At 45.0% G+C, this 17762-nt stretch overlaps 1 protein-coding gene across 6 annotated transcripts in view; it reads right to left on the bottom strand.

Annotated features, from left to right (window-relative positions):
• Positions 1–17762, bottom strand: part of pkp4 (plakophilin 4) — a 231376-nt gene that overhangs the window by 141434 nt on the left and 72180 nt on the right. For all 6 annotated transcript variants that reach the window (XM_060827224.1, XM_060827225.1, XM_060827226.1 and 3 more), the window contains one exon: positions 17695–17729. In XM_060827224.1, the coding sequence (XP_060683207.1) occupies positions 17695–17729 (35 nt within the window). The remainder of the gene's footprint in view (positions 1–17694; positions 17730–17762) is intronic.

Genomic DNA, 17762 nt, shown 5'->3' on the forward strand with positions numbered 1-17762 from the left:
GAGAGAAAATAGAGCCCTCAAAGATCAGCAAGGTAGCCTTGGCGTGGAAGCGTAGAAGATGGGGGAGATACTAAACGAGTATTTTGCATCAGTATTTACTGTGAAAAAGGACATGGAAGTTATAGAATGTAGGGAAATAGATGGTGACGTCTTGAAAAATATCCACATTACAGAGGAGGAAGGCTGGATGCCTTGAAATGCATAAAAGGTAAATAAATCTCCAGGACCTGATCAGGTGTACCCGAGAACTCTGTGGGAAGCTAAGGAAGTGATTGCTGGGCCTCTTGCTGAGATATTTGTATCATCGATAGTCACAGGTGTTTTACCACAAGACTGGAGGTTGGCTAACATGGTGCTACTGTTTAAGAAAAGGTGTTTAGGACAAGCCAAGTAACTATAGATCAGCCTGATGTCAGTGGTGGGCAAGTTGGAGGGAATCCTTAGGGACAGGATGTACATATACCTGGAAAGGCAAGGACTAATTAGGGATAGTCAACATGGCTTTGTGCATGGGAAATTATGTCTCTCAAATTTGATTGAGTTTTGAAGTAATAACAAAGAGGATTGATGAGGACAGAATGGTAGATATGATCGATAGGGACTTCAGTAAAGCATTCAACAAGGTACCCCATGGGAGTCTGGTTAGCAAGGTTAGATCACATGGAATGCAGGGAGAACTAGCCATTTGGATCCAGAACTGGCTCAAAAAAGGTAAAAGGTGGTGGTGGAGGGTTGTTTTTCAAACTGGAGCTCTGTGACCAGTGGAGTGCCACAAGGATTGGTGCTGGGTCCACTATTTTTTCTCATGCTCACATCCAAATCGTTTATATAAATAAGAGGTATAATTAGTAATTTTGCAGATGACACCAAAATTGGAGGTGTAGTGGACAGCAAAGAAGGCTACCTCAGATTACAACGGGATCTTGATCAGATGGGCCAATGGGTTGAGAAGTGGCAGATGGAATTTAATTTAGATAAATGTGAGATGTTGCATTTTGGGCAAGCAAATCTTAACAGGACTTATGCATTTAATGGTAAGGTCCTAGGGAGTGTTGTTGAACAAAGAGACCTTGGGGTGCAGGTTCATAGCTCCTTGAAAGTGAAGTCGCAGGTAGATAGGATAGTGAAGGCGGCATTTGGTATGCTTTCCATTATTGGTCAGAGTATGGGGTTCAGGAATTGGGAGGTCATGTTGCGGCGGTACAGGTCGTTGGTTAGGCCATTTTTGGAATATTGCGTGCAACTCTGGTCTCCTTCTTATCAGAAAGATGTTGTGAAACTTGAAAGGGTTCAGAAAAGAATTACAAGGATGTTGCCAAGGTTGGAGAATTTGAGGTATAGGGAGAGGTTGAATAGGCTAGGGCGTTTTTTTCCTGGAGTGTCGGAGGTTGAAGGGTGACTTTATAGAGGTTTATAAAATTATGAGGGGCATGGATAGGATAAATAGACAAAGTCTTTTCCCTGTGGTCGGGGAGTCCAGAACTAGAGGGCATAGATTTAGGGTTAGGGGGAAAGATATAAAAAGGGGCAACTTTTCACTCAGAGTGGTACGTGTATGGAATGAGTTGCCAGAGGAAGTGGTGGAGGTTAGTACAATTGTAACATTTAAGAGGTACCTGGATGGGTATATGAATAGGAAGGGTTTGAATGGATATGGGCCAGGTGCTGTCAGCTGCAACTAGATTGGGTTGGGATATCTGGTCAGCATGGACGAGTTGGACCGAAGGGTCTGTTTCTGTACTGTACATCTCTATGACTCTGACTTGAAGTGATGAGCAGGTCAGACCAAATATAGCCAAAGGATGTTAACTACCTGGACTTCACAGCAGCCTTTGACAAGATGTCACACAGGAGGCTACTGAGTAAGAAAAGGGTCCATGAAGTTAGAAGCGAGGGTCTAGCATGGATAGAAGCTTGGTTGTCCGTCAGAAAGATGGTAGAGTTAAAAGTGTATTTCTCAGGATGGCAGCCAGTGACAAGGGGTGTTCCACAAGGCTCCACAACGTTTCACTTCATACATTAGATATATATGTGGGAACTGAGGGCATTTTGGCTAAGTTTGCAGAGAATATAAAGATAGGTAGAGGGTCACGTAGCATTGAGATAGAGGTGAGGCTGTAGAAAGATTTGGACAGGTTAGAACAGTGGTCAAAGAACTGGCAGATGGAGTACAACATGGAAATGTGTTGGTAGGAAGAGGAGAAACATGGACTATTTTCTTAATTATGTAGAGGTGCCAGTGCTTGACTGGGGTGGACAAAATTCAAAATCACAACACCAGGTTATAGTTGAACAGGTTTATTTGGAAGTACAAGATTTAATATCTACCTGACAAAAGGAGTAGTGCTGTCAAAGCTGTACTTCCAAATAAACCTGTTCAACTATAACCTGGTGTTGTGATTTTTAACTATTTTCTAAATGGAAAGAAAATTCAGAAGTCTGAAGTGCAGAGTGTTTTGGGACTTTTCATTCAGGATTCTCTCAAAGGTAAACTTGCATGCTGAGTACCAGTTTGGAAGGCAAATGCAATTATATTATTTGAGAGGACTTGAATACAAAAGCAGGGATATATTTCGGAGGCTCTATAAAACTCTGGTCAGACCATATTTGGAGTATTGGGCCCAAAACTGTGCACAAAATCTCAGGAATGATGTACTAGCCCTGGAGCACGTTTAGAGGAGGTTCATGAGAATGGTCCCAGGAATGGAAAGGTTAACATATGAGGAATGGTTGAAGACTCTGGGTCTATATTTGATGGAGTTTAGAAGGATGAAGGGAGATACAATTGTAACATATAGAATACTGAATCACCTGGACAGCATAGATGTTGTGAAGATGTTTCCATTGGTGGGAGACACAAAGAGCAGAGGGCAGAGCCTTAGCTTAAAGGGAAAACATTTTAGAATAGACAAAACGAGAAACTTTCTCAGTCAGAGAGTGGTAAATCTATGGCATTCATTGCCACAGAAGACTGTGGAGGCCAGGCCACTCAGTAAATTTAACATAGATACATGGGTTCTTGAGTATCAAGGGGCTCAAGGGTTACAGGGAGAAAGCAGGAGAATGGGTTGGAGAAACTTATCAAACTTGACTGAATGGAGGAGCAGACTCCATGGGCCAAATGGCATAATTTCTGCTCAGATGTCTTATGATTTGGAGATACAGTGTTGGACTGAGGTATTCAAAGTTACAAATCACACAACCATGCTATTGTCCAACATGATGGAGAGGCCGGTGTTGGACTGAGGTGTACAAAGTTAAAAATCACACACCAGGTTATAGTCCAACAGGTTTAATTGGAAGCACGCTAGCTTTTGGAGTGACGCTCCTTCATCAGGTGATAGTGGAGGGCTCCATCGTAACAGAATTTATAGCAAAAATTTGCAGTGTTATGTAACTGAAATGATACATTGAAAAACTGATTGTCTGTTAAGCTTTTCATCTGTTAGAATACAGTGATAGTTTCACTTCTTTCATGCGTAAATCACAATTTTTTTTTTTAAAAGTTGCATTCTCAGGTTAGCTGTTAACAATGGTGATAGCTCGACAATATGTTGAAGGTGTTAGCCCCCTGTGTTCTCTGTCTACAACAGAATGTTTAGATGGATTCTAATCTAAAAAGAGAGATAACAGCGTTTTACATAAATTCATGCAGCTTTTGAGCTCAGTTCTACATGAATGTATGCATTTTTGAGCAAAGTGCAATGTAACTCTGCAAGTACAAATTCACCCCACAAAATATATGTGTGCATGTGGGTCTTTGTGTGTGCGCGCGCGCGCCTGTCTGGGGTGGGAATTGAGAGTGTGCGCGCACGCGCGTGTGCATGTGCGTGTACCTGTGTCCGTGTAGGAATATCTGTGTGCGCAGTGCAATGGTGATCACCTGTAATGTAACTTGAACCCAAGATCCCAGTTGAGGCCCTCCCGATGGGTACCGAACTTAGCTATCAGCCTCTGCTCGGCCACTTTCTTCTGTTGCCTGTCCCAAAGTCCACCTTGGAGGCTGGTCACCCGAAGGTCCGAGGCTGAATGCCCTGGACCACTGAAGTGTTCCCCAACTGGGAGGGAACCCTCCTGTCTGTTGATTGTTGTGCGGTGCCCATTCATCCGTTGTCGTAGCCTTTGCTCGGTTTCACCAATGTACCATGCCTCTGGGCATCCTTGCCTGCAACGTATAGGATAGACAATGTTGGCTGAGTCACAGGAGTACCTGCCATGTACAAGGTGGGAGGTGTTCCCACGCGTAATAGTGGTATCTATGTCCACAATCTGACACGTCTTGCAGCATCCACCATGACAGGGTTGTATGGAGTTGTCTTGAGAGCTGAGCAGTTTGCTTCGAACAATGATCTGTTTGAGATTTGGCGGCTGTTTAAAGGCAAGTAGTGGAGGTGTGGGGAAGGTCTTGATGAGGTGGCCATCTTCATTGATAATGTGTTGCAGGTCACGAAGAACATGGCGTAATTTTTCAGCTCTTGCGAAGTACTGAACAACAAAGGGTACCCTGTCAGTTGCAGCACGTGTCTGTCTCCTGAGGAGGTCATTACGGTTCCTTGCTGTGGCACGTCGGAACTGGCGGTCAATGATTTGAGCATTGTACCCAGTTCTTGTGAGGGCATCCTTGAGTACTTCCAGGTGTCCGTCACGTTCCTCCTCATCTGAGCAGATCTGGTGTATGCGTAAGGCTCGTCCATACGGAATGGCTGTTTTAATGTTTTGGGTGGAAGCTGGAGAAGTGTAGCATTGCGAGGTAGTCTGTGGGTTTGCGGTAGAGTGTGGTGTTGAGGTGTCCGTCCTGGATGGAGACGCATGCGTCCAAGAATGAGACAGACAGTTGAGAGTAGTCCATGGTGAGTTTGATGGTGGGATGAAACTTGATGTCACTATGCAGTTTTATCAGTGACTCCTCGCTATAGGTCCAGAGGAAGAAAATGTTAATGTACCTGGTGTACAATGTTGGTTGGAGATCCTGCATAAAGAAATCTTGTTCGAACCGGTGCATAAAAATGTTGGCATGTTGGGGTGCAAATTTAGTCCCCATGGCTGTTCAGTGTCTGGATGAAGAATTGGTTGTCAAAGGTGAAGACCTTATGATCAAGGATAAAGCGGATGAGTTGTAGGATGGTGTTCGGAGACTGGCAGTTATTGGCGTTGAGTACGGAGGCTGTTGCTGCGATGCCATCCTTGTGGGGGATGCGGAAACGTCCATTGTGACGAGGAATGTTCCTGGTTCGACTGGTCCGTGGGTGCTGTGTTTTTGTAAGAAATCCGTAGTGTCACGACAGAAGCTGGAGATCCCCTGTACAATAGGTTTCAAGATGCCTTTCACATAGCCAGAGAGATTCTCACATAGGGTCCCATTGCCCAACACGATGGGACGTCCCAGTAGAAGGCAGTAGAAGTCGCCTTTGGAAGGCAGTAGAAGTCGCCTACACGAGAAGTAAGTGGGATGAGGGTGCGTAGGGAACTCTGAAGGACTGGATCCAAAGTTCTGATCAGTGTGTTTAATTCTCGGGTTAAAAATCACAACACCAGGTTATAGCCCAACAGGTTTAATTGGAAGCACACTAGCTTTCAGAGCGATGCTCCTTCATCAGGTAATCACCTGATGAAGGAGCGTCAATCCGAAAGCTAGACTATAACCTGGTGTTGTGATTTTTAAACATAGTCCAACATGTTTAAATGGAAGCACTAGCTTTTGGAGTGCTGTTCCTTCATCAGGTGGTTGTGGAGTGCACAACTGAGACAGAATTTAGAGCAAAAGTTTACAATGTGATGTAACTGAAATTATACATTGAAAAATACCTTGTTTGTTAAGTCTCGCATCTGTGTTAGCAACCCCTTGCAGATGTACATTGTACTTTGCTCAAAAACTGCATGAATCCATGTACGACCCTTAATGCACCTTTTAGATTTGAATCAGTCTAAACATTATGGCACAGACAGGGAACACAGGGGGCTAACATCTTGAACATCAACATCTTATCTGGGCTGACACCAATTGTTACAATTAACCTGAGAATGTATCTTTTAAAAAACGTTTTGTGATTTACATATGAAAGAAGTGAAACTATCATTGTCATTCTAACAGATGAGAGACTCAACAAACAATCAAGGTATTTTTCAAAGTATAATTTCAGTTACATCACACTGTAAACTTTTGCTCTAAATTCTGTGTCTTGCAATTGTGCATTCCACAACCACCTAAAGGAGCTGTGCTCAGAATGCTAGTGCTTCCAATTAAACCTGTTGGACTATAACTTGGTGTTGTGAGATTTGTAACAGATGTCTTGTGGTCTTGTAGATCACCAGGTGGAAATGACCAGCTTCAAATAACAGTTCTGATTTATGGTAAACAGAAGTTGCTGGTAAGCTCAGCATTGTGGACCATTCCCAAATGTCCTTGACAGCAGTTAAGAGTCAACCATATCTTTATGGATCAGGCATGATCAAATCAAACCAAGAACGATAACAGATTTCCTTCAACGAAGGACATTCAGGTGAATAAGATGGAATTTTACAATAAATGAGAGCATCTTCAGGACTGTTCCAAGGTATCAAGTATTAGAACACAATGTGACAGGGCAGTACAGGCCCTTCAGCCTTCGATGTGGTGTCGACCTGTGAAATTAATCTGATGCCCATCTAATTTACACCGTTCCATTACGATCCATATCTATGTTCAATGCACATTTAAATGCCCATAATGTTGGCAAGTCTACTACTATTGCAGGCAAGCCACGCCGTGCCCCTACTACCGAGTAAGGAAACTACCCCTGACATCTATCCTAAATCTAACACCCCTTAAGATAAAGCTATGTCCCCTCGTGTTAGCCTTCACAATTCGAGGAAAAAGGCTCTCACTGTCCACCCGATCTAATTCACCGATTATCTTATATGATTCAATTAAGTCACTTCTGAATCATCATTTCTCCAACAAAAACAGCCTCAGTTCCCTCAGCCTGTGCTTGTAAGACCTTCCTTCCATAGCAGGCAACATCCTAGTAATCTCCTCTGAACCCTTTCCAAAGCTTCCTCATTCTTCCTATTGTGTGGTGACCAGAAATGTACGCAATATTCCAGGTGCAGCCTTACCATTGTCTTGTACAGCTGAAGCATGACCTCATGGCTCAGAAACTCAATCCCCCTACAATAAATGCCTACACATCATATGCCTTCTTACAACCCTACCAACCTGGGTGCTAACTTTCAGAGATTTATGCACCTGGACACAGATCTCTGTTCATCTACACTGCCAAGAATTTTACTGTTAACTCAGTACTCTGCACTCCTGTTACTTCTTCCAAAGTGAACTACCTCATACTTTTAGTAAAAAGTGAGGTCTGCAGATGCTGGAGATCAGAGCTGAAAATGTGTTGCTGGTTAAAGCACAGCAGGTTAGGCATCATCCTAGGAACAGGAAATTCGACGTTTCAGGCCAGAGCCCTTCATCAGGAATGAGGAGAGTGTGCCAGGCAGGCTAAGATAAAAGGTAGGGAGGAGGGACTTGGGGGAGGGGCGATGGAGATGTGATAGGTGGAAGGAGGTCAAGGTGAGGGTGATAGGCTGGAGTGGGGTGGGGGTGGAGAGGTCAGGAAGAAGATTGCAGGTTAGGAGGGCTGTGCTGAGTTGAGGGAACCGACTGAGGCGTCCAGCTCGCGGACGCCTCCTCTTATCGCCCCCTTGACCATGACCCCACCTCCCACCACCAAACCATCATCTCCCAGACCATCCATAACCTCATCACCTCAGGGGATCTCCCATCCACCGCCTCCAACCTCGGTCTCACAACCCCGCACCGCCCGTTTCTACCTCCTGCCCAAAATCCACAAACCTGACTGCCCCGGCCGACCCATTGTCTCAGCCTGCTCCTGCCCCACCGAACTCATATCCGCGTACCTCAACACGGTTCGGTCCCCTTTAGTCCAAGAACTCCCCACCTACGTTCGGGACACCACCCATGCCCTCCACCTCCTCCAGGATTTTCACTTCCCCAGTCCCCAACGTCTTATCTTCACGATGGACATCCAGTCCCTTTACACCTCCATCCCCCATCACGAAGGACTCAAAGCCATCCACTTCTTCCTTTCCCACCGCACCAACCAGTACCCTTCCACTGACTGAACTGGTCCTCACCCTGAATAACTTCTCTTTCCAATCCTCCCACTTCCTCCAAACTAAAGAAGTTGCCATGGGCACCTGCATGGGCCCCAGCTATGCCTGTCTCTTTGTAGGATATGTGGAACAGTCCATCTTCCACAACTACACTGGCACCACCCCCCATCTTTTCCTCTGCTACATCGATGACTGTATCGACGCTGCCTCATGCTCCCACGAGGAGGTTGAACAGTTCATCAACTTTACCAACACCTTCCATCCTGACCTCAAATTCACCTGGACTGTCTCAGACTCCTCCCTCCCCTTCCTAGACCTTTCCATTTCTATTTCGGGCGACCGACTCAGCACAGACATCTACTATAAACCGACTGACTCCCACAGCTACCTGGACTACACCTCCTCCCACCCTGCCCCCTATAAAAGCGCCATCCCATGTTCCCAATTCCTTCGTCTCCGCCGCATTTGCTCCCAGGAGGACCAGTTCCAATACCATACAGCCCAGATGGCCTCTTTCTTCAAGGACCGCAGATTCCCCTCAGACATGATCGACGAAGCCCTCCACCGCATCTCCTCCACTTCCCGCTCCTCCGCCCTTGAGCCCCGCTCCTCCAACCGCCACCAAGACAGAACCCCACTGGTTCTCACCTACCACCCCACCAACCTCCGTATACAGCGTATCATCTGCCGGCATTTCCGCCAACTCCAAACGGACCCCACCACCAGGGATATATTTCCCTCCCCTCCCCTATCAGCGTTCCGCAAAAACCACTCCCTTCGTGACTCCCTCGTGAGGTCCACACCCCCCACCAACCCAACCTCCACTCCCGGCACCTTCCCCTGCAACCGCAGGAAATGTAAAACTTGCGCCCACACCTCCTCCCTTACTTCTCTCCAAGGCCCCAAGGAATCCTTCCATATCCGCCACAAATTCACCTGCACCTCCACACACATCTATTGCATCCGCTGCACCCGATGTGGCCTCCTCTATATTGGGGAGACGGGCTGCCTACTTGCAGAACGCTTCAGGGAACACCTCTGGGATGCCATGACCAACCAACCCAACCACCCAGTGGCTCAACACTTTAACTCTCCCTCCCACTCCACTGAGGACATGCAGGTCCTTGGACTCCTCCATCGGCAGAACATAACAACACGACGGTTGGAGGAAGAGCGCCTCATCTTCCGCCTGGGAACCCTCCAGCCACAAGGGATGAACTCAGATTTCTCCAGTTTCCTCATTTCCCCTCCCCCCACCTTGTCTCAGTCGGTTCCCTCAACTCAGCAACGCCCTCCTAACCTGCAATCTTCTTCCTGACCTCTCCGTCCCCACCCCACTCCGGCCTATCACCCTCACCTTGACCTCCTTCCACCTATCACATCTCCATCGCCCCTCCCCCAAGTCCCTCCTCCCTACCTTTTATCTTAGCCTGCCTGGCACACTCTCCTCATTCCTGAAGGGCTCTGGCCCGAAATGTCGAATTTCCTGTTCCTAGGATGCTGCCTAACCTGCTGTGCTTTAACCAGCAACACATTTTCAGCTACCTCATACTTTTCCACATCAACCTCCATTTGCCACTTCTCAGCCCAGCTCTGCATCTTATTGTCAAGGTTATGACCAGTGATGTACAGATCAATGAACTCCTGGTGTGTACAATTTTAGCTTGAACAACCAGGAAGACCTTTACCTAAGTTATAGGTTACCAGGTTTTATGCTGCAATTTTTAAACCAATAAAAATAACCTTTGTGCCCGATTGTTCCAATTTTTAAAAAAGCTGAGTATCTTGTCACTTTTAACTACACTTGAAGCTGAATTAACAATTAAAATGTTCCAGATTACATGGGCTGAATTTGATTCAGAAGACAGAGTTCCAAGCTGACGGACCTGCAAGTCAACAAAAGTTTTCAAATGGGTGGGAAAGGCTCTGACTAGAATCAAGTGATGGCCAACTTGAGAAAGTTAAAGACCTCAGGTTCGAGCCCTTTTGTAGATTTCACAGATCATGCTGCTTCTGGTGTCAGCAGATGTTTCCTTAGCTGCTGAGCTTGTATATACAACATTGTGATTTTCATTAAGGGTGGCAGATTAATAAACTCTGTTTAACAAACAGCGTTGTTTTACACTGGAGTGTTGGAACAATGATAGGCGATTATATTTTAAAAATTTTAAGTTTTGCTACTCTTGGCTCATTCCTGTGGCATTTGATTTCACAAACCTCTGGCTTCGACGTCAATGACATCAGGTGTATGGAGTTTAAAACTGACAAAATTTCACTGGTTGCTATCTTACATTCTGCCCCTCCAATTGTTCCAATCCAACTCCCTCTATCACCTTATGAAAATCAGCTGCTTCAACACTGACAACTTCCACTTGTTGGGAATCAGACAGCCTGTGTTCCCTGCTCCCTAGTTGCTCAAATTGCCAAAAAGATACAACTAATTCCATTAATCAGCAGGCAAATCATTAATTGCCTTCTTAGCTCCTTCATTGTAGCAGAAAGCTAATTTGATGCAGGTTTGTTGTCTCACTATCTTCTGGTCACAAACCCCACATAGTGGGTTGCACAAAATTCTGTTCAAAGTTTCCCAGTATTGACATTTAGGTACTTTGGTTACCTTCAGCCCTTTCCCCTTTACCAACAGTCCAATATCTGTAACCCTGGAGTTTTCTGGCATTAACTGTATATTGAGGAAGGTTTGAAACATTGTACCTGGACATGAATTCTGATTCTTAATTATTTTGATATCTTCATTCATTTACTTTTTTACTCTGCATTCATTTAAAAGACTTCCCTTTTAAGATTCCTTTTCATTTAGATAGCCATGAAGGATAGACTGGATCTAAAAGATGAAGTTCCAAATTGGAGTAAGGCCAATTTTGATGGTATTAGGCAAGAACTTTCAGAATTTGATTGGGGCGGATGTTTGCAGGTAAAGGGGTGGTTGGAAAATGGAAAACAGTCAGAAATGAGAAGAGTCCAGAGACAGTATATTCCTGTTAGGGTGAAAGGTGTAGGGAATGCTGGATGACTAAAGAAATTGAGGTTTTGGTTAAGAAAACGTATATGTCAGGTATAGACAGGATAGATCGAGTGAATCCTTAGAGTACAAAGGCAGGAGTATACTTAAGGAGGCAATCAGGAGGACAAAAAAGGGGCATGAGATAGCTTTGGCAAATACAGTTAAGGAGAATCCAAAGGGATTTTATAAATAATTAAGGACCAAAGGGTAACTAGGGAGAGAATAGGACCCTCAATAGGTCAGCTAAGCAACCTGTGTGTGAAGCTGCTGGACATGGGAGAGATACTAAATGAGTCTTATGCATCACTGTTTACTGTGGGGAAGGACATGAATGATATAGAATGTGGGGAAAAGATGGTGGCATCTTGAAAAAATGTCCTTATTAGAGGTGGTGCTGGATGTCTTGAAATGCAAAAAGGTAGATAAATCCCCAGGACCTGATCAAGTGTACCCTAGAACTCTGGTAAGCTAGGGAAGTGATTGCTGGGCCCCATGCTGAGATATTTGTATCATCGATTGTCACAAGTGAGGTGCCAGAAAACTGGGAGGTTGGCTAACCTGGTGCCACTGTTTATGAAGGGTGGTAAGGACAAGCCAGGGAACTATAAATCAGTGAGCCTGACATTGGTGGTGGGTTAATTGAAGGGAATCTGAGGAACAGGATGTACATGTATTTGGAAAAGCAAGGATTGATTACGGATAGACAACATAGTGTGACATGATTTCCCATGCACAAAGCTAACTTGATTGAGTTCTTTGAAGTGGTAACGAAGAGGATTGATGAGCGCAGAGCAGTGGATGCGATCTATGTGGACTTCAGTAAGGCTCCACATGGTAAGCTAGTTAGCAAGATTAGGTCTCATGGAATACAGGGACAACTAGCCATTTGGATACAGAACCAGCTCAAAAGGTAGAAGACAGGGTGGTGGTGGAGGGTTGCTTTTCAGACTGGAGGACTGTGACCAGAGGTATGCTACAAGGATTGGTGCTGAGTGCATTACTTTTCATTATTTATACAAAAACGATTTGGAAGTAAACATGGAGGTACAGTTAATAAGTTTGCAGATTACAACAAAATTGGAGGTGGTGTACTGGACAGTGAAGAAGTTGCCTCAGAGTACAATGGGTTCTTGATCAGATGAGCCAAATGGGCCAAAGAGTGGCAAATGGAGTTAAATTTAGATAAGTGAGGTGCTGCATTTTGGAAAGGCAAATCAGGGCAGGATATATACACTTAATGGTAAGGCCCTGGGGAGTGTCGCTGTACGAAGAGCGCTTGAAAGTGGTAGGTAGGTAGGGTAATGAAGGCAGCGTTTGGTATGCTTTCCTTTATTGGAAAGAGTATTCAGTACAGGAGTTGGGAGGTCATGTGGCTGTACGGGACATTGGTTCGGCCACTGTTGGAATATTGCGTGCAATTCTGGTCTCCTTCCTATCACAAAAGATGTTGTGAAGCTTGAAAGGGTTCAGAAAAGATTTACAAGGATGTTGCGAAGGTTGAAGAGTTTGAGCTATAGGGAAAAGCTGAATAGGCTGGGGCTAATTTCCCTAGAATGTCAGAGGCTGAGGGGTGACCTTGTAGAGATTTATAAAATCATAAGGGGCAAGGGTAAATAGACAAGATCTTTTCCCTGGGGTGAGGGAGTCCAGAACTAGAAGGCATAGGTTTAGGTGAGGGGGCGGGGGGCGGGGGGGGGGGGGGGGAGGGAGGGGTGGAAACATTTAAAAAGGGACCTAAGGGGTAACTTTTCATGCAAAGGGTGGTCCGTGTATGGAATGAGCTATCAGAGGTGGGAGGAAGCTGGTACAATTACAGTATTTAAAAGGCATTTGGATGGGTATGTGAATAGGAAGGGTCTACAGGTATATGGACCAAGTGCTGGCAAATGGGATTAGAGTAGAATGTCTGGTTGGCATGGATGGAGTTGGATCAAATGGCGTTTCCGTACTATACATTTATCTCATTACTCAACAGTCATATTCTTTGCCCTTAATTCCTATTTTCGATCTCCTCTGTGGTTTGTTCCTCCATTATGAGCAATGACAATAATTATAAACCTTTCTCAGTTTCATTTTAGGCAAATTATCTTTAGTTTTAAAAGGACACTATAGCTTTGGATGTCCATCTGCCCTCCTCTTAATAAAACGGAATATACCCGAATTGTCTCCTTTTGAAGAAATCCCATTGTTCAAATACGTTTAGTCGCTTGATTCCAATTTACCTGGGCAATGATCTCTAACCAAAGCACTGAAGTTAGCCCTTCTTTGGTCAAGTATTTTACAGGAGAAAGTGAGGATTGCAGATGCTGGAGATCAGAGTTGAAAATGTGTTGCTGGAAAAGCGCAGCAAGTCAGGCAGCATCTAAGGAGGAGAATCGACATTTTGGGCATGAGCCGAAGAAGGATATTCCTGAAGAAGGGCTCACGTCTGAAATGTCGATTCTCCTGCTCCTTGGATGCTGCCTGACCTGCTGCGCTTTTCCAGCAACACATTTTTAGCTCAAGTATTTTACACTCTATTTTTTCTTCCATACAAATGAAAATGGTGCTAAAAGTTGAACAAAGGAAATTAAATTTCAAGTGACAACTTGATGGGCAAATTGGGATTATACGTTACAAGGTATGATGGTATATAAGCAATGGAAAATCTTCAAAAATTACTATATAGTGTACATCAATTATTCGTCCAAAGCAAAAACACCAAAACTTCTGTCAACTGTGGCTTAAAAAAAGTTACCATCATATAAAGATGAATTGCTAAATTGCCTTGTAGTGTCCAGGAATGTGCAGGCCAGGCAGACTAGCCATGATAAATGCAGAGTTATGGGGATAGGTGGTCTGGGTTTTGGTGGGATGCTTTTCAGAGGGACAACATGAACCTGGACAGAATGGCCTCTTTCTGCACTGTAGGATTCTGTTCTAGGATTCTATGAAAATAAAAGTTGCCAGGAACAGTAATTAACCAGAGGAGATTTTAGAATACAGCAAATAGGGACCAAGAAATGCTAAACACAATGAAAGCAAATTTTTTTTAAAAAAAAAAGGATTGTACAACTTTGTACAGATATGTTAAAAGCAAACATTTGCCCGAGGCAAATGTAGGTCCCTCATATTCAGAGATAGAAGAAACAGTCAAGTCAGTGGATGCAGTATACATGGGACTTCCAAATGGCTTTTGATATAGCAACCCCAAAAAAAGGTTAGCACGCAAACTTAGAATACATGGACAGAAATTATAATGCTCATGAGTAACATCCTTAAATTACAGTAGGTTTGGCAAGCACAAATTTCTCATTCACAAATCCATGCCAACTATGCACAGATCATTACTATGCAAATTACCCTTTATCACATCTTTTACACTTCACAGATTTATAACAGGAGAGGGAGGATTGAATCCACAGGTTGAAATGAGCAGAAAATGCTGATGGGGAGGAAGACTGATGGAAGCACAGAACATTACAATCAGAGATGCTCATGGATGTCTTCAGGGCACAAACACAGAATCTGGAAGGGAAAGTGGACTGATGCATGGTTACAAAGAATGGGGGAAGGGAGCACAGCAAGAGGCCACAGCATGTTGGATGAGCTGTGCTCTGCTGGGCAGAATAGTAGATGGCAAGTTTTATTGGGTTTCATGTTGACAATTATAATTAAGTTAATATGTAAATGGTTATTTGACTGAGAAAGCAATCAGGATGTATCATTTTAGTGCTCATTTACCACAGACTTGCATAGCATATGAAGTTAATCACAGAATTCCAGGTTATAGTCCAACAGGTTTATTTGGAAGTACTATCTTTTGGGAGCACTGCTCCTTCATCAGCCACAGAAATCAGACAAAGCACAAGATCATAGTGCCACACAACTGATACGATATATTGAACAAGTCTGGATAGCTGTTAAGACATCACATTCCCAGCTATCTTAAGGTTTTGTTAAAAAAAAATGACATCTCAGCTTAGACAATGCATTAAAGATGTGAGGTCAGAGTTTGTATGTATACCAACCTTGACTCAGACTCATTCTATTTCCAAAGAAGGAATTTATAAAATGTCACAGATTAACTGCCTGCAGATTGTGTGCATTTTGAGTAACACTTATCTGCAAGTACAATTCTGCAAATTCTCCCCATAGACACATACGTGCGAAGCGGGAGGGGGTCCGGTCACCCACTCCAACCTGTCAACCATCAATGCGCAGCCCTCCACTTCCTCGGCTCCAACCCCAACCCCAAGTCCAGGAGCTTCCCACATACGTTCGGGACACCACCTGTGTCCTCCAACTCCTTCAAGACTGGTGTTTCCTTGGCCCCCAACACCTCATTGCCACCATAGACGTCTAGTCCCTATACATCTCCATTCGCCATGATCAGGGCCTCCAAGCCCTCACTTTCTTCCTCTCCCAATGTACTCACCAGTACCCTTCCGCTGATATTTATTCATTTGGCTGAATTGGTCCTCACCCCCAACAATTTCTCCTTCGAATTCTCCCACTTCCTCCAGACGAAAAGGGTAGCTTTCGGCATCCACATGGGCCCCAGCTCTGCCGGTCTCGGCTTCGTGGAACACTGGCACCACTTCCCACTTTTTCTTCCACTACACTGACGACTACATTGGCACCACTTCGTGCTCCCACAAGGAGGGTGAACAGTTCATCAACTTCAACACATTGCACCCACACCTTAAAATTCACCTGGACCATCTGATGCCTCCCTCCCGGACCTCTCCATCAACAGTGACCGACTCAACACTGACATTTTCTATAAACCAACCAACACCCATGCTACCTGGATTACACCTCCACCCCACCCTATCTCCTGCAAAAACACTATCCCTTATTCCCAATTCCTCAGCCTCCACCATATCTGCTCCCAGGAGGCCCAGTTGCACAACACATACTTCTTTAAAGACTGCAACTTCCCCTCCCACGTGATTGGTGACACCTTCCAGCGCATCTCATCCACTTCCCACACCTCTGACCTTAAACCCCACACCTCCATCCACAAGGACAGAACCCCCCGGTACTCACCTTCCACTCCACCAACCTCCACATACGTCACATCATCCTCCGTCATTTCCGCCACTGAAATGGACCCCACCAGCCTACCTGCTTTCCGTAAAGACCATTCCCTCTGTGATTACCTCATCAGGTCCACGCTGCCCAACAACTCACCCTCCCCCCTCGCACCATCCCCTGCAACAACATGAATTGCGAAATCTGCACCCACACCTCCCTGCTCACCTCTGTTCAAGAACCCAAGGGAGCCTTCCACATCCAAAGTCTCACCTGCACTTCCATGTGCCATTTGCACATACTGTTGCTCCCAATGTGGTCTCCTCTACATTGGGGAGACAGGACACCTACTCGCAAAGCACTTGAGAGAACATCTCCAGGACACCCGCACCAACCAACCCCACTATCCAGTGGCCGAACACTTCAACTTCCCCTCCCACTCCGCCGAGGACATGCGGGTCCTGGGTCTCCTCCATCGCCACTCCCTTATCACCTGAAGCCTGGAGGAAGGACACCATCTTCCGCCTTGGGATCCTCCAACTCCATGGCATCAATGTGGATTTCACCAGTTTCATTCCTCCTCCCCCTCCTCCCCACCCCCCCCCAGCTTATCCCAGTTCCAACCCAGCACCACCCTCATGTCCTGTCCCACCTGTCCATCTTCCTTCCCATCTAGCCACTCCACCTTTATCTCTGACCGATCACCATTACCTCAATCTCTATCCATCTAATGCACTCTCAGCTACCTTCCCCAGCCCCACCCCCTCCCATCTATCGCTCCACCCCACAGTCTCCCAGCCTCATTCCCGATGACTTATGCCCGAAATGTCAATTCTCCAGTTCCTCAGATGCTGCCTGACCCGCTGTGCTTTTTCAGCACCACATACCCAACTCTGATCTCCAGCATCTGCAGTCCTTACTTTTGCCTATACAGTGTAATGAGTCACCTGTACAATGACATGAACTCAAGTCCTGGTTAAGGCCATCTTTGTGGGTATCGAACTTGCCTATCAGTTTCTGCTCAGTCACTCTGCATTGTTGGGTATCCCAAAGTCCACCTTGGAAGACAGTCACCTGAAGATCAGAGGCCGAATGTCCTTGTCCACTGAAGTGTTCCCCAACTGGAGGGAACATCTAGGTTTTCATCCTAGAATAATTCTCAAAAAAACTTTGGCAATCTCGAACACATTGACATCTTCCTAAAAGGTGTGGTGCCCAAGATTGTACATATTATTCTAGCTGAGGTCTAACCAGTGTTCTATTTCAGCTATAAAGTTCCCCTGCTCTTGTACCCTATGCTCCTATTAATGAAGCCTATAATACCGTATGCCTGATTGTTAACTGCTCTGCCTACCCAGTGACTTTTAATGACTTGGGTCAGCCCTTGGAGTAAATCCAAGTACCTGTAGTTGAAACTAGACACATTCATCATTATAATTTTTTAAGCTGTGACAAATACCAAAATTACTGATATTATGTACGAGAAACTATTTATTATATATGAGAGACAGGACTACAAATCATGCATTGCTAATTAATACCTGCTGGTCTCCAGTGGAAGGACTTTTCAGTTGAGCTGCAAGCAGAAAAAGAAAAATTATTTCACTTA

Source organism: Hemiscyllium ocellatum, chromosome 7 (assembly GCF_020745735.1).
Source record: "Hemiscyllium ocellatum isolate sHemOce1 chromosome 7, sHemOce1.pat.X.cur, whole genome shotgun sequence".
Lineage (NCBI taxonomy): Eukaryota > Metazoa > Chordata > Chondrichthyes > Orectolobiformes > Hemiscylliidae > Hemiscyllium > Hemiscyllium ocellatum.